This window comes from Rhinoraja longicauda, chromosome 18, assembly GCF_053455715.1.
Source record: "Rhinoraja longicauda isolate Sanriku21f chromosome 18, sRhiLon1.1, whole genome shotgun sequence".
NCBI classification, from domain to species: Eukaryota; Metazoa; Chordata; class Chondrichthyes; order Rajiformes; family Arhynchobatidae; genus Rhinoraja; species Rhinoraja longicauda.
In genome coordinates this window covers 26,257,881-26,279,156 of record NC_135970.1, presented here as the reverse complement: position 1 = coordinate 26,279,156, position 21,276 = coordinate 26,257,881, and the positions used below count along the sequence as shown (strand labels likewise).

The window sequence follows — 21,276 nt, the reverse complement described above, 5'->3', positions numbered from 1 at the left end:
ACCAATCTTTTTACTGCGCCGTTATTACCTCTTTAATAATTGAATCCAGCATCCTCCCCAACACCGATGTCAGGCTAACTGGTCTATAATTCCCCGTTTTCTCTTGCGCTCCTTTCTTGAAAAGTGGGATAACATTAGCTACCCTCCAATCCACAGGAACTGATCCTGAATCTATTGAACATTGGAAAATGATCACCAATGTGTCCACGATTTCTAGAGCTACCTCCTTGAGTACCCTGGGATGCAGACCATCAGGTCCTGGATATTTATCAGCCTTCAGTCCCATAATCTACCCAATACTATTTCTCGTCTAATGCAAATTTCTATCAGCTCCTCTGTATCCCTCGATCCTCTGTCGTCTAGTACATCTGGGAGATTGTTTGTGTCTTCCTTAGTGAAGACAGATCCGAAGTACCTGTTCAACTCTTCCGCAGGGACCCACATTTGTCTTTACTAATCTTTTTCTCTTAACACACCGAAAGAAGCTTTTACTGTCCTTCGTTATATTCTTGGCCAGTTTTGCTTAGTACCTCATCTTTTCAGCCGTATTGCTCTTTTTGCTACATTCTGTAGTCCTTTGAAAGTTGCCCAATCCTCTGGCTTCCCGCTACTCTTTGCTATGTTATACATCTTTTCTTTTAGTTTTATTCCATTCCTAACTTCCCTTGTCAGCCACAGCCACGGTTGCCTCTTCCCTTAGAATCTTTCTTCCCCTTTGGAATATTTTCCACAAATGTTGTTGTTTCCTACACTTGTGCATTCAGTAAGACAGAATTGTATGAGAAATTGATAGTTAATAATGAGAAAGCAAGTAGAAATGTATTAAAATAATGAGTGCCACGAAGCCAGGCAGGATGCAAAAGTAAATATATATATTTTTTAAATCACTGAGTAAGAAAAAGTTAATAAAGGGTGTCCACAAGCGGGCAAATTTAACAGAGATGTTCCTTAAAGTTGTGATCAAAAGTGCATTTGGCCTCTCTGTTGTACAGGGGCCAGATTATGAGCAGCAAAATATTACATAGGAGTGAAAATAAATCGCCTTTTCGTCGAGGAAGAATCTGGTGCCATAAAGAAAACATAATTTCTGGATCCACCATCTCTTTTTCCCAGCTTAAAATCCCCAATCTCCAAGGCTTCAACCTAGTGTATAACAGCATTAAAAACAGAAAATGTTGGAAATAATCAGCAGTTGGGTAATATCTGTGGTGAGAAACAATGTTAACGTTTCAATTTGCCAACCTTTGAGAGGTTGACCTCTCAAATGAACGGCAATTGGCCTGAAATAATAATTTTCTCCCGATTATTTTCTGTTTTTGTTTCAGATTTCCAGTAGTTCCTGTATTTTTCTTTTTGCTTTATCATCACAGAATAATTGCATTGTTTGATTCTGTTTTCCAATGTAATGAAACAACTATGTTGTCAGTTAAGTAAAAATATTATCTTAGTGTTTTAGTTTTCATTTTTATCATATATTTGAAGTAACACTTCGAGTTTACCTTGCATATTGAGTGCGTGATATGTTTTTATTTAGCTTCTTATTCAGTATTTATTTGGCCAGTCTCTCAATGAAAGGAGTGCAACATCTTTCTCCCATTCCCCTCATTGATTCTAAACAGGCGCCTGAGTTCCCTTGTTCTTCTGGGTGTTCACACAATATCCATTTATATACATGCTTTTAGATGGACAAGGGCAGAATAGGGACAGTCAGCATGGTTTTGTATGTGCGATGTCATGTATCATGAATCTGCTTTTTTTTGATGATGTGACCAAAAAGGTTGATGAGGGCAAAGCTGTCGACGTATATATGGATTTCAGCAAGGCATTCCAAAAGATTCAGCATGGTTGACTGCTCTGGAAGGTTAGAACGCACGGGATCCAAGGACAGAGAGCTGATTGAATAGAAAATTGGTTTACTGGAAGGAAGCAGAGGGTGATGGTGGAAGGTTGTTTTTCAGACTGGAGGCCTATGACTAGTGGTGTGCCTCAGGGTTCAGTACTGGGCCCATTGCTGTTTGTCATCTATATCAGTGATTTGGATGAGAATATACATGGTATGTTTAGCAAGTTTGCAGATTATGCAAAAGTGGGTGGTAATGTAGATAGTAAATATGGTTGTCAAAAATTGCTGTAGGATCTTGACCAGGTGGGCTGAGGAATATTGATGGAATTTAATACAGAGAAATGTGAGGTATTGCATTTTGGGAATCTCAACATGGGCAGGATTTACACAGTGAATGGTGGGACTCTGGGGAGTGTTGTAATATATTCATTCCTTTATTCGTCCCACACTGGGGAAATTTAAATTGTAAAGCAGAGGGATCTAGGAGTGCAGGTACATTTTTCCTTGAAGGTGGTAGGTTGATGGGGTGGTCAGAAAGGCTTTTGGCACTTTGGCCTTCATCAGTCAGAGTATTGAGTATAGAAGCTGGGGGTCATGTTACAGTTAATACGTTAGTTAGGCCACATTTAGAGTATTGTGTTCAGTTTTGGGCTCCGTGTTATGGGAAAGATGTCAAGCTGGAAAGGATGCAGAAAAGATTTACGAGGATGTTGCCAGGACTCAAAGGTAAAGGGAGCGGTTGAGCAGGGTAGAACGCTATTCCTTGGAGCGCAGGAGGAAGAATGATGATCTTACAGAAGTATACGAAATTGTGAGAGGAATTGATTGGGTAAATGCAGTCCCTTGATCAGAGAACCAGAGGGCATCGGTTTACGGTGAGAGGGCAACGATTTAATAGGATTAATTGAAGGGTAACTTTTTTACAATTTTAGGGGTTTTAATGCCGTTAAAAGTATTCCTGGGAGTCCTGGACACAAATCACAAATTTGACAAGTAGGAACAAAGACTAAAGGGCCTGTCCCACTTTAGGCGATTTTAAGGCGACTGTCGGCGACTAGGCTGTCGTCGGGTGTCACGGGCATGATCGTGAGGAGTTTTCCAAGAATCGTAGTGGATCTCAGCGCGTCGCTGAGAAATCATCCTGTGAAATTTCTCGGCGACAGCTGGCTTGTCGCCAGGTATCGTAGCATATTGCGGGCGCTGTCGCCTGCTGTCCCCAGGTTTGCTAGGTTCTCTTAGATGCATTTAGAAGCACACTATATTAAAATAAGTAAAGTCATTTCAAATACCATAAAATGCTTGTTTTTTACACAATTTATTTACCGTCAGGACATTTGACAGGTCGATTGGAGGCGACAGGTAAGCGTGGGAATTTTGCGATGTTTATGGCCATCAGCCATTACATTTAAAGTGTGCTTCCAACCCAGATATGCAATCCAGAAACCAGATATGCATCTCCCGTACATTTTCAAAGAATGGCCACACACTTTTCACAAAAATCCATTTAACCACTTTTTAAATTAATTTTTCTAATACAGCTATTAGTAAACTGGAAGTAAATCCAGTTTATGCCTTGTTACAGTGATGCTTGGTTTTTAAGTAACCCACACAAGATGTTATAGTTCAAAACTCTGAAGTATTTACTGACTTGTCAGTGATTTCAGCGAAAATTAGGACACCGGAGAAACATTGACAGCGTGGGAATTTTGCGATGTTTCCGAAGACGCTGTAATTTCGACCTGACTCGGCATTGTTGTGGCCATTGTCCTCGGGTAAAAGAAAAGTTTGGCGATCTGCTACGACTTTGACAGTTGCCGGCAGTCACTTGAAAATCGCCCTAAAGTGGGACAGGCCCTTTACTGTAAAACTACAGACTCCCACCCTGCCTCCCGCAAAGATGCTATTTCCCTACGCTCAAATCCTGTCTCCACCTCATCTGCTCCCAAGATGAGACTTTCCATTCTCGGACATCCAACATGTCCTCTTTCTTTAGTAAATGTGGTTTCTCCCCTTCTGTTACAGATGATTCCCTCACCGTCATCTATCTATCCCATAGTTCTGCTCTTGTTCCCTCTCTCCCAGATGGAACAAGAATAGTTGCCCTGGTCCTCACCACCCCACCAGTTTACTGCATTTAACATATCATAGTCTGACTTTTCTGTCACCTCCAACGTGATCGCACCTGCAGAGACAGCACCCTCTGCAACTTCTTGGTTCATTCATCCCTTCCCACTCAAACCATCCCCTCCCCAGGTACTTTCTCCTGCAAATGCAGGAGATGTAACACCTGTCCCTATTCCTTGTTCCTTGCCTCCATCCAGGGACCCCAGCAGTTCTCCTGTGGTCAAAGAAAGAGCGTTCACGTCGTGGCCCTGTTTCCACCAAGAAGCGCAAGACGCCATTGTATGCAGATGCCTAGATGCTCTAGCTGAACAATTTCTAATCTTGTGGATGTGGACTCAATAAGAAGCAGTTCTCCCAGGTGAGATAGAGGTTCAAGTGCACCTCCTCTAAACTCATCTACTACATCCGGTGTTCTCAATGTGGCCTCCTGTACATTGGCAAGACCAAGCAGACTAGACAATCATTTTGTAAAACATGCACTCAACCTATGTCTAGCTATGACTGCTATGCTTTGTCCTTTTCCAGCTTTGTTCTCCTTTCCCCCATCCCCCCCATCCCAGTTAATCTGAATCTCGACCCAAAATGTCACCCATCCATGTTCTCCAGAGATACTGCCTACCAGCTGAGTTGCTCTAGCACTTTGCGTCCTTTGAGCATAAGACAAAGTGCTGGAGGAACTCAGCCGGTCAACATCTGTGGAGGGAATAGACCCTCAGACTGACTAGTTGAGGGGAGAAAGCTTGAAAATATCGGCAGGACAAAGCTTGGCAAATGATAGGTGGATACGGGTGCGAAGAGTGATTGGCATATGGGTGGGATAAGTGACAAAAACTAGAGGGTAAAAAAGACAAAACATAAACTGAAATGTAAAACCAAAGGGAGGTATATAGGTGCAAGGGGTGTGGCAAGCAGGACGAGAAACGAGGGACTCTGGGATGGGAAATGATTGTACAAAATGAGCCACGTAACTGCGGGTTGGGAGGAACTCCTGTGATCGGATGACAAGGACAATTTATAGTGGGTAGTGCAGCTCCCTGCATTGTACCTTAGAGTTGTTAGATGGCGAATTCACTAAATTAAGTGAATATATGTTGTAGTTTGGGGACCTATTCTTTGGTCACTGGGAGCAAAAGGTTGAGGAGGATCCTGATAATGACTCCCTATAAGGCTTGCCGGGAGAACCCTCTAATTACTAGTCAAGCTTGTCTCCTTTTTTGAGACTTCTATTATTACAGCATCTTCAAGGTCCTATACAGAAGAGGGTTCCAAGGCTGTGGGTTTGTGACTGAAGGTCTTCACTGGTTTTAGGATTTAGGGTCACAAACATGGAAAAAGGCTCTTTGGCCCAACGTGCCTATGCCAACCAAGGTGCCCCATTTACACCAGTCTCATCTGCCTGCGTTTGGCTTATATTCTTCCAAACCTTTCCTATGCATGTTGTCCCAATGTCTTTTAAATGTTGTTATAGTACCCACCTCAACTATCCTGTGGCAGTTCGTTTCATCACATTGTGTGTGAAAAAAATGGCCACTGGTTCTTGATCGAAGCAGGTAAGAGTTATAAAGGAGGATAACAATTTTACCAATAGCTTAATCAAATCCAATCATAGGGAATGCTACTGCAATCTTCATGTAGTGCCTAGAAAACAATTGTATAATTTTTTTCCCACAACTGGGTAATTTTCATGGCCCCAGAATTGTGCAATATCCACCTGTGGTGCATGTGATGTTATTTTATACGCAACACTTCTGAAGAACTTCAAACCTTTTGAAAGCTTGCCTGGAAATGACAACTGGTGGGGATGGCCAGGAAAATTAGATTTTACAATGCCAGAACACTACTCTTTTGATAGTATGACTGATAGGTAAAGTACTGCTCATATCATTGCTGTTTATCACTCCACCACTCCCCCAGCATGCTTGCATCTCACTCCCCACCATGCATAAGTTTTAATTTCCCCACTATCATTTAATCCCCATCCCCAAACAATTTTGTTTTTTATTGTGGAAGTTAAGTAATTAATATGACTATTTAACTCTGGTATATTTCCAACTAATATACATTTTTAATAAACTCATAACAATTTTCTGTTAAAGCATTTGACAGCTGAACAATGTACACATAATGCTGCAGAATACATGACAGGCCCATTGCAAAAACATAAGCATCAAGTTAAAGCTCTGTGGGGAACCTTTCAATAAGCAATATGCACAAGGCGATTTCATCTGCATTTCTGATCTTAAACATATGCACTAAGATTATGGAATGCTTTTCATGTTTAATACAGTTACAAACTTTGTACAATGTGCTGATTACTGGACACGTGCATTCTTAAACCAGATATATCTGCAGAGAGAAAGCTCAAAGTCTTTGATGCAGAAATACTTAGGTTATGATGGAGTCTTGGCAACATTGACTGCACATATTTCTACGATTCTTCATTCATCTGAAGCAAGGAATTAATTGCTGCATCCTTGTTGCCTGCCTGTGCTTCCAACACTGAGCGGATCACTTCTCTGTCCATGTTGGGGAACATGTCCTGAATGGATTTGAGATCTCCCTCACTGTACAAACTTTGTGGAGCAGAAACCTGTGTTGGTGCTCCAACAGGGATCATTCCTTGTGTGTAGACAGTTGGCACACCTAGTAAATTCAAGAATATTTAATACAACATGCCAAAAATCTGGAGTAAATGATTAGTACAACAATGATATGGAAGATGGCTCAGCATGCAATATACCAGCCTTAGCAAAGTGACATTTTGTACATTGATAGCTTACCAAATGTGAAATTCTAGGGGAAAAAGAATCCTTTAATAATATCACATTGAATTAGATTTACTGCATATATCTGTTCGGGTAAACTATTTATAGTACTGGCAAGAATGAACATTGTTGCAAGATAAACTATAAATTATGATTTTTTAAAATGGAATTGCTTGTACTGGACATCAAACTTTACAATTTTGTCTAATATCCTGTTCATGGATTATGGAAATTAAAATGATCAGTATGTTTTTTGAGCATAATTTTAAATTACAATAATATTCTTAAACATCAAAGATTTCTAGGTAGCCTTATTAATAGCCAGTTAGTACCCTAGAAATAAATTGTATGCGTTGTCAATGAAACTATTTAAATTTCAATACACTAATACCTCAGAACACCGATGTGAACACTATTGAAGAATACTCTCTTTGTCCTGGAGTTTGAGCAATCACATGTATTAAGGTTCTTAATACCTTTTTTAAAAAGACTTTATGTTCTGATACTACTGCACCGGAAACATGGGATAATTTCCTGCTGTAAGCTGGTGTTCCTACAGTAAAATGGTGATCACATCGCTATCGAGCTTTGTATGGAGTGAGTCGTTAGGCCAACAGGCAGAGATTTGCCTGTGAGGGCTGGGTTAAACTAGCTGTATCTACATGACCGAGATACTATACAGTTAAACTGAGGGATAGGGGCAGGATATGGTTGGAACATCAATTTCCATCATCTCCAAGCCAACGAGGGGGATGAGAAAGACCGTCGGATCTAGTTGGTCTGACAACATACTGAACAGAAGATGTCGGTCCCCAGTACTGCCCACATTTATCTTATTGATCCGAGTACAGCCATTAGTTCTGCATCTCTGAGTAACTAAATGCCCAACATGAGGCAGCAACTGGATATTGCCTTGGTGGTTCACTTCACACTGAGTCAGGAAGCAAGAATCATTTTAACCATGTCACTGGTGGGGATGTGCCAGCTGAGGGCTGTGTGCTCAAACACATTGCTGTTGGAGAAGAGATTCATACTATGTTCCTGATACTGCAACAATAACCTCCACTTGTATAATGATCCCTTTTACCAGTTATCCAGTAATGTTCATGCTGTTGGGAATGCATCCCGAGGGTTAAGTGATGTACCTATAAACCTTTTTTGACAAAGCAGCCTGCAATTTTACAAGTGATTCATTTACTTTACTGGTATATCAATAACATGTAGCACTTCTGAAAGTTAATTAACACAGGCTGTTTATTTAATACAGTCATTCTGACAAGTTACAAACTACACTTGACCAACTGAATAATTTTGTGCACAAGTATTCACAGAAATGGTATTTGAACTTCAAATTGTCTATTATGCCAGTATAATTTCCACAAAACTACAAACTACAAATTTAACTGATGGTTTAAAAATGGTACCTCTATAAATCAATACTAGGTGTATTTAAAAACTTTCAAGTAAGGGAGGTTTTTTGTGCAAGTTTTATTTGGTAGTGAAGCGAGGAATATGTTTATAAAGTGTGCACCTATTATGCGAGCAAAACATGTTGCCTGCAATATAGGCAGGTGTGTAGATTTAGTTTGCAAAGTATAAAAATATTATCGATACCAAATTAGTTAGATCGTAAGCTATCTTTCATTTACTGATATACTGCAAATATTATGCAACAGCCACTTTAAAGCAAATGCATATTGAAGGTGTTCATGCAAAGATTTTACCCTGCGAGAAAATTCTCTCAAAACTTACCCAGTGCAAAATACTCAAGCCCTGAAGTAGGAAATAAGGAAATTGAAAGCAGCAAAACACCAAGGAGGAACATTAATAACATGTCAGAAAATTCTGAGTTTATTAGTAAGCTAGCAAAACAAGTATTATAAATGATTGTACTCAACAAGCCACAACACCCATTATTTCATGCACTGCAGATTCTAATCCTCTCATTCCTACGCAAATATTAAAATATGCATTGTAAAAGTGCCATGGACTAGAAAGGATTTCAAATGGTAACTGGATGACAATGACTAGTAGGTTAAACATTATAATCTATACAACGTCTAAAATATAAATGGATCAGAAATATGGAGCTTAGTTATGAGCATTTTGTTAAGTATGCAAACATTAAATGACTACTTGCCCAGCTTAAATAACCTGTTGTGAGCATGTTACAATATACAAAACCTACTCTAACTTTAATAATAAGATGAGCACAGTAGGATGACCAAAACAAATTTTAACCATTAAGTAAATGTAAATTGATTCATTACATGTGATTGCTGCTACTGAAGATTTCTTACCATTAGAAATTAAGTGTTGATAATTTTTACAGTTAGACTTCTAAGTCCCAAATTGGGCACTGCAGTATAGGCAACTGGCAGGATATCTGGCCTCCTTAATCTCTCTTACTAGAACATCCTGCCTACTCCAATATTGGTCCCTGACTCACAGCCTTAAATGCACATCATTCTATATAAGACTAAACTGAATGACAGCAGAACCATAGACACTGACACAAAAAATATAATTTCTACACCAAATCTACACCATTGAATATGCCAAGCAAATATAAGGACAAAGAATAAGAGGCGAGAATGTTGTCAAAACAAAAATGTTGGGCCGATTAAGTTGATGCACCACACCCAACCTACATAACAACTAAAACAAAATCAGAGCTATTTTACTGCTCCCTGTGCTGCAGGCAATACTTGTAAGGATGGCAGAGGCAAAAATTAAAGCTGCAGGGCAGCTAACTTTTCTAATTGCAAAACACTCTTCAAATGTTAATAGGTGAAATAGAGATTATGGTTATATTTTAATGCATATATTCTCTCTCATTCGGAGGACAACAATGGCTTATCTTTCAGTTCAACAGGCAATCATTCTCCCAAGAGATTCGAAATATGCCACAATATTCCTTACCCAACTCCTTTGTCTGCACCAGCTCCCCTCTTCCTTCATAGTCTTTCTCAACAGGAAGACTCCTGATGTACAATTTACCCAAAATGTCATAGTTGCTAACCCTGCTGGTAGAGTTGATCTCTAGTGCAAAGGCCAAGAGATTCAGAGATCTAGAGAGTGCAATAACTAAGGGCCACTCTGGAAATTGAAAGGCCAGTAGTTCAACAATCAGTGCACACCTCCAACAGCTCACCCACCTTGAAATCAGAAACACCATTAGGTTTGTGCAGCCACTACCACAACTGCCTGTTGGCAGGCTAGATCATCTTGCCCGATATGATTTACAAGACCTCCTGCCCCTGCCACATCCCAACTCTTACTGGATTCCTCCTTTCAAACTTCTGCAATCTCCAAAGTTAATTATTTCAAAGCTTTCTGGGCAGATTTTCCATGTTCATCCTAGTTTTGTTCATCCATCACCTGACCTCACAATGGAATTCGTTGGTAAGGTGTTCATATTTTTAAAGGACCTAGGGATGTGTTTCTATGTTAAAAGTATTCACATAAATTGTTCATCGCAGCAGTAAATAGCCATTGCAGTTTCACATCTCACTGCACTTTCAAATTTGTATCTAAGCATGAATATTCATCAAGAATTGTTTTTTGTTAAATTTCTCTCATGATCTGAGATTTTAAAGCAAAAGTGCTAATTCTGCCCTCTACTGCTTCAAAAGATTGAGATGAGATGAGCAAAGCTAATCAGCCAGTTCTTTCCTGCTATGTAGCGCTTAAACTAGCATGGCAGATTTCTACCGAGCTCTAATAAAGTTACAATAAGTTCATAACCTTTTCAATCATTATATTCTTGGCAACTGGAAAATTATATTACATTTTAAATGAAAGTTCAAAAAAAATTTTAAAGGTAAAAAGACAAAAGATAATGACAATTCAAATCATAAAACAAATTCAACGGCAGATCCTGTAATATTTAAATGGGTGCCTCTAACAAATTTCAGACTGTAAACAGACTGATTCTAGAAATTATAGAGGTGCTTGTGTACATGTTCACTGCTAACTTTTAGGTGGGAAGTGATCCAAACCTAGGATTACAGTCCCAACCTCAACTTGGATTCACTCTTTCTCCCCACTATGATACTGAATTACTAGTAATTACTAGTAATCAGGTTTTCTACGGTCCATTCTGCTCAATACTGTACACACCGAATGCCTGGAGTGAAAAAATATTCCCGGTCAGTTGAAGGACATAGTCATTAACAAAACAAATACGGATAGGAGAGATGATGCTAAATCAAAACTAATTAAACAAACAAAATTTCAACTAACACCAACATCCAAACAGGCAAGAAGAAAACAAAATGGCATGAGAATTTAAATTTAAGATACTGTCCCATTTAGCCCCAATCTCCTGAATACAGTAGCTCATGATGAGGATCTTTCCACAAGCATTGTCACCCTTTGGCACGTCCCTCATGCCACAGTTCATAAATTAAATGAATTCAAATATCAAGAACAATTAGAAAGGAACTTTAGTTGATTTCCCCACTTGCCAAATCCACATAGGCTGCATGAAGCTCCTATTGCATCTACATCCTTGACTGAGAAACATACAAATAAAATTCAGGAAATTAATCTGAAAACTTCCAGGCCAATGCACATTTGGGGAAAAGTCAAGGATGAAAGCAGATAAGAAAGGATGGGCGAGTTAACAGGAAGAAATTAACTAAACCATTGTCTGTGACTGGAAGATATAATTGCAATTAAAGCAGGCTAGGATTTCTTTCCTGTTATGAAGCAAGTGTCTTGTGTGAACTGCTTTTGTGGATGAGGGCTATGTCTGCAAGGTGGATAATTACAAAACTATGGTTCCGGAAGGAGACCTTTCAAGTTGTAGTGAGCAGTATGGTGTAAATGAACAGTTTACTGCAAGGCAGGTTCATAATCTGGAGTGCACTTGAAATCCAGAGGGTTTGTAATTTGCAAACTAGGGAATTACAGTAGTGGGAGGGGTATGGATCTAGTTATCCTGATCAATGAACGATATAATACAGGAGCATTGAGGAGTGAGATTAAGTCAAGTCAAGTCAAGTCAAATTTATTTGTCACATACACATACTCCAAACTTAAACATAGTTCATAAATAATTTTAAGATGGTTATTTGAACTACGCACATCTTGCTGGATACAAACAGGCTGGAATATTACAATAAGAATTAGAAAGGTTTAACCATACCTGTAATTGACACATATCCTAATCCCTGTTGATAGACAGTAGGCATCAGCACTACTGGTTGTGGTTGCACCAACATGTTTGGTGGCAATGTCTGTTGGAAAAAACAAAGAAAGTATGAATTACAGGAGTGCAGCATCTTCCTCCCAAAGTTGTAAAATTAAATGAATTAAATGATTGAAAAGCTAATTCTCAAATTATCCCACACAATCTTTCTTTCAACTGTATCAGTATTACACGGTAGAATTTTTTTCTAAATGGAAAGGAACAAAACTTAGAGCAACATCTCAGAGCAAATTCTGCATATGACTGTATCCAAGAATTTGGAAAATGGGTAATATATACTGTATATTGGGTAATATATGACCAATATAATTTGGAGTTACTGGTACAAATTATGAATACCTCAAGTAGATTTCTGTAACAAGTGTCAGGACATGCAAAAATGAAATACAGGTGCATGACTCAGAATATCCTAGCTCATTCTTCATCTCCCTTGGTTATGCTAAATTTAATTTAATTGTTTTGCAGCACTCCTGCCTGGCCTCCCATGTTCTATCCTCTAAATTAGGTCATCTATGCCCTGATCAATAACCATTCAATAACCATTAACTCTTATACGGTAAAACTTTTCACAATCTCCTCCTCCCCCAATCAGCCCCATAAAACTCCTGAGGTAGCTAGAGTCATCCAAATTTAAATAGCTACACTATTGGCAGCTGTGCTTCAAATTGACAAGGCCCTAAAATACAGACTTCACTACATAAACTCCAACCCTTGCTCAAGCTTAAACCATACCATTCTGCCCACCAATCCAATGATCAAAATTAATAATTTTTATATACTTTGGACAGATGGATTATTTTTCTCTGGAATGACACAGGTTGCAGGGAGACCTGATAGAAGTATATAAAGTATATGAGAGGCATAAATAGATTAGTCAAAACCTTTTTTCCCCAGAATGGAAAAATCAAATACTAGAGGGCATAGCTTTAAGGTGAGAGGGGCAAAGTTTAAAGAAGATTTGCAGGGCAAGGTTTTTTTTTGACAGAGGGTGTTGATGGCCCAAATGCACTGCCGGAGATGGTGGTTGAGACTGATACGATAGTGGCATTTAAGAGTCTTTTGAATAGGTATATGGATATGCAGGAAATGGAATGATATGGATTATGTGCAGGCAGATAAGAATTGGTCTTGGCAGCATTCTGGTAAACTTCTTCTGCACTCTCTTCAAAACCTCCATATCTTACCTATAGTGGGGCGACCAGGCCTAACTAAAGTCCTATAAAAGGTGCATCGTAACTTCCTGACTTTTATACACAAAGTCCCGACCCATGAAAGCAAGCATACCTTATGCCTTCTTTACCACTCTACTTAGTCATAGAGTCATAGACTGATACAGTGTGGAAACAGGCCCTTTAGCCCAACTCTCTCACACCGGCCAACAATGTCCCTGCTACACTAATCCCACTTGCCTGCGCTTGGTCCATATCCCTCCAAACCTGTCCTTTCCATGTACTTGTCTAATTGTTTCTTAAACAATTGGATAGTTCCAACCTCAACTACCTCCTCTGGCAGCTTGTTCCATAACCCCACCACCCGTTGTGTGAAAGTTACCCCTCTGATTCCTATTAAATCTTTTCCCCTTCACTTTGAACTTTTGTCCTCTGACCTCGATTCCCTTACTCTTGGCAAAAGACTGTGCATCTAACCGATCTATTCCTCTCATGATTTTGTATACCTCTATAAGATCTCCCCTCATCCTCCTGCGCTCCATGGAATAGAGACCCAGCCTACTCAACCTCTCCTGATAGCTCACAGCCTCCAGTCCTGGCAACATCCTCGTAAATCTTTTCTGAACCCTTTTAAGCTTGACAACACCTTTCCTATAACATGGTGCCCAGAACTGAACACAATATTCTAAATGCGGTCTCACCAACTTCTTATACAACTACCATTTCCTCCCAACTTCTATACTCAATACTCTGATTGATGAAGGCCAAAATGGCAAAAGCCTTTTTGACCACCTTATCTACCTGCGACTCGACCTTCAAGGAACCATGCACCTGTACTCCTAGATCCCTCTGCTCTACAACACTACCCAGACGCCTACCATTTACTGTGTAGGTCCTCCCCTTGTTCAACATCCCAAAATGCAACACCTCACACTTCTCTGTATTAAATTCCATCAACCATTCCTCCGCCCATCTGGCCAATCGATCCAGATCCTGCTGCAACCTTTCACAACCATCTTCACTATCTGCAAAACCACTAAGTTTTGTATCGTCAGCAAACTTGCTAATCTTGCCCTGTATGTTCTCATTGAGGTAGATGACAAACAGTAACAGGCCCAGCACCGAACCCTGACGCACACGACTGGTCACAGGCCTTCAGTCTGAGACGCAACCTGTGCTTCCTTCCATGGAGCCAATTTGCTATCCATCCAGCTATCTCTCCTTGGATCCCATGGAATCTAACCTTCCAGAACAGCCTACCGTGCAGAACCTTGTCGAACGCCTTACTGAAGTCCATGTACACATCTACAGCTCTGCCCTCATCAACCTTTTTGGTTAAGTCTTCAAAAAAAAAAATCAGTGAAGACATTCCTTCTCAAAAAACCATATCAACATGTTTAAAGTAAAAGTGAAAAGATTTAGGTTTCACTTACTGCATATGACATAACAAGGTTAATCATTCCTTCTTTGTCATCACCCTGTCTCCCACTAAGGCTGTACCATTCATCCACCACCTTCCCTTCTTTTAGCGATTCTGGGATAGTTATGTGAGTCCAAGCAATTCTATCATCCATGGAGAAAGCTCGCTGCAAGTATAAAATATATGTTTAATAAAATATATGCCAATGAAATTAAAGGCAAGTTTTAAAGTTCATCTGTCAATAAAGTATTTTTTCAAAGATTGGAATGGAAAAGAAACAAGATTTAATTAAAATGTAACCACATTCCTTGATTTGTTGTACATGGATAGAGTTTGTAAAAATCTGCTAAGCACAGAAAATTTCTTTAGCTGAAATCCATCATTCCAACCCGGACAATTTCAAATATAAGCTGGTCTAGGGTTCACTAGAAATGTATTTACACAGGCACCCTACCATCTTGGTTTCAGAACTGTACCTTCAGATTGGAAAATCCAATGGGTCATTCTGCTGCTTAAAGGCGAGAAAGAACAACCTGGAGATTATTGATCAGTTTGCCTAATATCAGGAAACGAGAACATTACTCTGCAAAAAGTGGCAAACACTTTGAAAATTTTAAGTTTACCAGTAGAAACCATCATTGATGTGTAAAACACAAATTATTTCCAACTAAAAGAACAGGAGTGTATCAAGGTACGAGATAAACGTCTTCATAAGAGACTGTTAACTTAAATTAAGGATCACTGAAGGGAACACACTGCGTTCATCGTATTAATGAAATTACATATGCTTGAATAGAAAACCACCTATCCAAACTGGTTAATGGCAAAAATGACTGAGTAAGCACCATCACCATTATGAGGAGCATTTTTAAAAATATAGGTAGAACACCGATTTTCTGGCAACTGGTGCCCCGGCCCCCATCCATAATCCGGACAAAATTACGAGAGTTGAAATTCCATGAGCGGCTACAGATGGCATTGCAAGTGGCGAGTGCTCTTTCCGGTTGTGTAAGAATGAACTATGCTCTCGATCTTTCCTGTTTTGCAAAGACAATACAGTAAACCCTCGATTGCACGAGGAGTGGGCAAGAACCCAAAGAAAGTGCTGTCCCCAGGGGCTACAACTGTGCAGTGAGTGAAGAGGGGCTCACTGGTGCACTTTGCAAGTCGGGAGTGATGTCATAAGCTGGGGCTCTAAACGGCAGGGAAAATGGTAGGAACCGGGATTAGGTCAGCAGGTCATTCCATTCACATTGAGTTTACATTTTATGTTTGTTTTAGTTAAGTTTCTGGCACTTCATGGTGCTTTGGAAACACGGGAGGGGTGTCATTAGTGGGCAATGGTGTATTGTTGTTTCATTATCACGTGACCTCTGTTGGCCCAGAAAAAATGGATAATCCATAAAGGCTCTGGAACAGAGGATGCCAGAAAATTGGTGTTCAACCTGTAAAAAGATTAAGCAAATATGTAAACAAAACAGCGGCAAGGACCTCCATGCCAGATCAGAGGCCCACACAGAACAGTTGGTCCACCAAGTCCATGCCAAACATCGCGCTCCCCATTTAGAAGGCACACCACTCACCTTCATATTAGGGGAAATGTACAGTAGCCAATAAACCTATTGACCTACACACCTTTGGGAAATAAGAGAAAACTACAACACCCAAAGAAAATTCACTGATAGGCAGAACACGTGCAAACTCTGAGTAGTCAGCACCAGAGATTGGAATTGTAACCAGGTCACTGGAGCCCAAGATGGCAGAATAAAGTACGGAAGTCTACAAACTTGCAGACATTTTAAAACTGAAATCTGGATTCTGAGCAAAGATTGTTCTGCTGAAAAACATGGCATACAAAATATTATGAATGAAAAACCTTAAGAAACTCACCTCATCAAATATCTCCAGATAAAACGAATCAACCCCAGGTGGTACAGTGCACTGTATAACTTTGTTCCATCTTGGGTTTTTTGCCCCATTGTGAGCTGTAGGTGTCTCATATACAGCATATCCAAGACGCATTCTGCAATACGGATCCATGCGTGTCATTCCATAGTTTTTTGCCAGTTTTGCCTGAGGAATTTACATGTAAAATTAGATAAATAAAATATAACACGTTCCATCAAAAAGCTGCACAAATTCCAGTCTTGCTGACGCCAACACAGGCTAAGTACTGCATGAAATTCATTGCTCATATAGATCCAAATCAGGGCTTGTATCGCAAGGCATAATTTTACAATTCTGTCATCATTAAGGGGCACATAATTTCCAGACTACAAGTAGATAGCTTTCCTATTAAAGTACAAAGATGTTTGGCCATTATTTCAAACAAATGCAGAAATAGGGTAATGCAATTCCATATGTTAATGAATAGCATGCACTCTCTTTGTTGGAGGGAGATAGTGAATAAAAAACAGTAAAGAAGAGGGGACAATTAAATCTTGCTACATAATATTTAAATGTTTCAAACCTAAACACAATGTTGCAGTGAGTCATAGATTACTCACTAAATGTCATCATCTAAATGTCATCATCACCATAATAGACATCCAAATGTCAGCTTTTCCGAATCACTGAGCAGGCAGTCTATTAAAACATTTTCTGTTATCAAAAAAAATGGCTTTGTTGATAACAAAGGAAGGGAGGGAAGTAGATAGTTGGGTGAGAGAGGACACAATAAAAGTGGGATAGATTTTGTCAATTTTCATCTGCAAAAACAAACATGATTTCTTTCTAATCTTTCATTTAATTACATTTGTGAAGATCTATGACGGATTTTTCCAAACATGAGCTTTTTGATTTTAAGCTTGCAGTTCATGTGGGATCATTTTAAATGTGAATATTCAAAACAGGAAGGCAACGATGAGTCTATTGAGAATACCAAGAATTCTACTCCAGTCTTATTTTCATACTCAATAAAATCTGCATTTTTTGGCATCTTTAACTAACAATCAGGATGATTGAAAGTGAAAAATCTAATAATCTGATTGGATCCTCACTCACAATTTGAATTAGTAGGCATTTTCAATGAAGCAAATAAATCTTGTGCAAAAAAAACAAATTGCTGGAGGCAACATTTGTGGAGCAAATGGACAGACGATGTTTTGGTTCGGCACCCATCTTCACTCTGATGGAGGGCATCATATAAGGAAAAAGGAGTATCATGCAGAGCTAGAAGGTTTGCATTTCTTCTGACCCCCTTTTGTCTCCATTTCACTTCTACTTTTGTCACTCCACTATCTGTCATTTTCCCCCCTCACCTGTATCCACCTATCGCTTGCCATACATTGCCATCTTCCTCTCTCTCCCCCCCCCCCCCCCCCGCCCATCCCACTTAGACACCTTGCAATCTGCCAACCAGAAGAGCTTTACAGAAGGCGTCATCTCCCTTGCACTACATTCAGCCCTGATCACAGACAGCAAGAACATTTATTTCAGGATGCTATTAATTAATGACAACTCTGCCTTCAACATCATTATACCAAATAAACTTATAGTTACAATCCTGGACTTTGGCCTCAGTCGGTTAGAATTAGTCATAACATTTCGCCCATTCTGATCCTCAACACTGGTGCCCCTCAAAGTTGTGTGCTCAAGCCTCGCTCAATTCCTGTACACCCAAGCCTTGCTCAATTCCTGTACAACCATGACTGTATGGCCAATATCCATCTCAACCTCAAGAGTGTGCCACCAAAATACTGTAGACACGTCTCCTGTCCCGCCCGAGGTCCAAACACCTTTGACTATTATTACATTACTATAATTCCACTACAACAGCCTCGGATGCAATGGGGATACCCACTGTCACTGTAAAATCGGCTTTTCTAAGAGTGAACTCAAGGAAAACAATTGGCCAGGATAGAGTCCTTAGCCACAATCTCAGGACCTGTGCATACCAGCTGGTAGGAATATTCGCAAGGAATTTCATTGCACCCTGGTGTATATGACAATAAACAAATCTGTCTCTCTATCTGGCAGCCTATAGCTATAACAACGTACTAGTTATTTTGAAATAATCCAGAGACTTGGACTAAAGACCAGCAAATCTCACTATGCCAGCTTCTGAGTTCAAATTCAGTTAATCAATAAAAAAATAACTGGTGATTATGAAACTTTCAGGATGTTCTTTCATAAGACAAAATCTGTCTTATGAAAGTAGTCTGGAGGCCCGTATATTCTGTTGTAATATTCATCTTCGAGTCCTCTACATATTTTGTGCTTCACAAAGCACAAATCAGAGGGTGATGGAATGCTTTCCACTTATCAAGATGAGTGCAGCTCCAATAGCACAAGAAAAATTATACCACCGAGGACAAACTATTCCATTTGACTGGCAACTTTCCATGTGTGGGAAAGAACTGCAGATGCTGGTTTAAACCAAAGGTAGACACAAAATGCTGGAGTAACTCAGCGGGACATGCAGCATCTCTGGAGAGAAGGAATGGGTGACGTTTTGGGTCGACACACACAAGATAAACTGTTTTCCAATTAAATGACTGCAACACTTTACAGTTAGTAAAGATAGTGCAGGAATAGGCAGATATGGTTTACCAGGATACAACAAACAACTTATGCAGCATTTTGGGAGAGTAGATCATTTTTTCATTATTAGCAAATAAGCAGGATTCGCACATGCACCCATGCCCATTTCTGATAGCAAAGCAGTTTTGTGCTTTAAAAATTCTCTACCTGTACCACTGTGATGCTTAGTCTGCCCATGGTAACTGCATCTGATCCAAACTGTAAATGTTGAGCTGCCTGTGCATCAAGTTGTACTTGTTGCTGCTGCTGTGTTGGTACAATGCGAAGGAAATCTTGAGGCAATTCTCCAATGAACACCTTAAAAAGAGCAACAGTTCAATTATTTAGTTGTTTTCCACATACTCCATAATTAACTGACAGTAAAACATAATAGAGCCACACTTCAATCTGAACACCTCCTTCCTATTTCTCATACCATTTGATTCCTTTCATTTGCCAAAAAAACCCAAATCTGCCACATATATATATATATATATATATATACACAGAGTACAAATCTGCACTGCTCCGCAGTTATGAATAGCAACAATTAACAACCAATTATTAACAAAATTAATAAAAACAAGTGAAAAATAGTCACATCGTATTTCTAAATGACTGACCACAAACACAGTCTGTAATTCCTAGTTCAGAATATTGCATGTATTTTAACCCTTCCTGTTTTTTGAGTGCCCCATGTATTCAATGATTTCAGATGCTTGGCAAGGGTCCCATCAGGAACACAAAAGCAAAGCCTTATCACTGACTACTGCGCAAAATTAAGCAAGACTGTTCCACTTTGATGATCTGGGTGGTATAGATAGTGCACATGGCTGTCACAAATGACAGCAGGATCTTGATCAGCTGGCCAAGTGGGCTGAAGAATGGCTGAAAATTAATGCAGATGTGCCAGGTGTTGCATTTTGGGAAGCAAAACCATGGCAGGACCTTCACCATGAATGGTATCGCTCTAGGGAGTGTTGTTGAACAGAGGGTTCCCTGAAAAATGCGACACGGGTAGATAAGGTGGTACATTGGCCTTCATCATCATTTAAAAAAAAACCCAATTTAAAGATGTTGGAAAAGGGGAACAATCTTTGACCATCACGGATGAAAGCTTTGACAACTGATTCCGGGAGCAGCAGATGGGGTAATCGGTGGAGATGTCATGTGATGAAACCCCGAGGAAAACATTCAATCGCAGCTGACAACAAAAATTAAAAACATTCTTAAACACGTGATTGTAAAACGAAAGAGAATTGTGTGGCCTTCGTGAATAGCATTAGGTTTACAAATATTGGAATCCCGTGACCGTCTCATGTCATGATAATGCCACTTTTGAGTTACCAGGTAGACGGATATAAAACACCTTCCCCAGACCGGGTCAGTCTGATTACCAGATTTCATGGTGTTTAAATAACCTAATAACACACTGGAAATGGCAGCACAGTATTTCACACAGTGAATTGCAAAACAGCTGTTGGACATGAACACGATTCAAGGAAGCGTCAACCAGCCGAAACTGCCGCCGCTGCACCGGGTGTGGTGCTGCCGAAGCGGCGCTCGGGGCCACAAATATCCGCTCCTTACCAGGCCGCGGCAGGGTAGACCGAGGCGGGAGAGGGACCGGGCTGGGAGATGGGTCGCGGCGGGCTGGGTGTCGGTTACTGACAGCTTACCGGGCCTCTCTGGGTGGCGATAGTAGTGGCCGCCATGTCGGGGAGACTGTGAGTTTAATGCCCTGGTCGGTCCCTCCCTCCAGCCCGCCCGCTCCGGCTGCTGCTGCTGTCGGACTCCTCACAACCGCAGGGTGCGGACCGCCGTCCGCTCTCAGCCCGCGCCCCGCCCCGCTGACGTCAGCGCGCCGCCGCCGCCGACCGAGCCCCGGCTTCCCACACTCCGCCTGCGTGCAGGACCAAAGATACTGGAGGAACAAGATGGACCACTCCGTTGAAATCGCCTATACTGAAGTGTAGTACGCAAAGGAGCCGCCCTTTTAGTAAGCAAAACCAGCTGTTCGCTATGCCTCTCGCAGTGTAATCAGTGTTTTGGGGAAACAGTTTGTGTGATGATACCATTAAAAATGCAGAATATACCTCGTCTATCAATTCACAGATTTTTGTTATTTTTATTTTTAAATGTTTCTGCAAGTTTCTGCAAGTTTCTGCCTACTAAAATGGCGCCATGACATACTACGTTTTTTGTTGGGTGGGGGGGGG

The 21,276-nt window shown here is 40.3% G+C and overlaps 1 protein-coding gene across 3 annotated transcripts; it reads right to left on the bottom strand.

The window, feature by feature from the left end:
* Positions 1 to 6,008: 6,008 nt before the first annotated feature.
* Positions 6,009 to 20,918, bottom strand: tollip (toll interacting protein). 3 transcript variants are annotated; one of them, XM_078415343.1, is made up of 7 exons: positions 20,737 to 20,916; positions 19,226 to 19,375; positions 16,427 to 16,609; positions 14,550 to 14,702; positions 11,885 to 11,975; positions 8,485 to 8,505; positions 6,009 to 6,610 (listed from the first exon to the last, which is right to left on the bottom strand). In XM_078415343.1, exons 1-7 carry the CDS (start codon positions 20,770 to 20,772, stop codon positions 6,396 to 6,398), a joined length of 849 nt encoding a protein of 282 aa, XP_078271469.1. In that variant the 5' UTR covers positions 20,773 to 20,916; the 3' UTR covers positions 6,009 to 6,395. The 3 variants fall into 3 exon arrangements, with proteins under 3 accessions (XP_078271469.1, XP_078271471.1, XP_078271470.1); XM_078415345.1 differs by having other exon boundaries at positions 20,648 to 20,751; XM_078415344.1 differs by lacking the exon at positions 8,485 to 8,505 and having other exon boundaries at positions 20,737 to 20,918.
* Between the last annotated feature and the right edge of the window lie 358 nt (positions 20,919 to 21,276).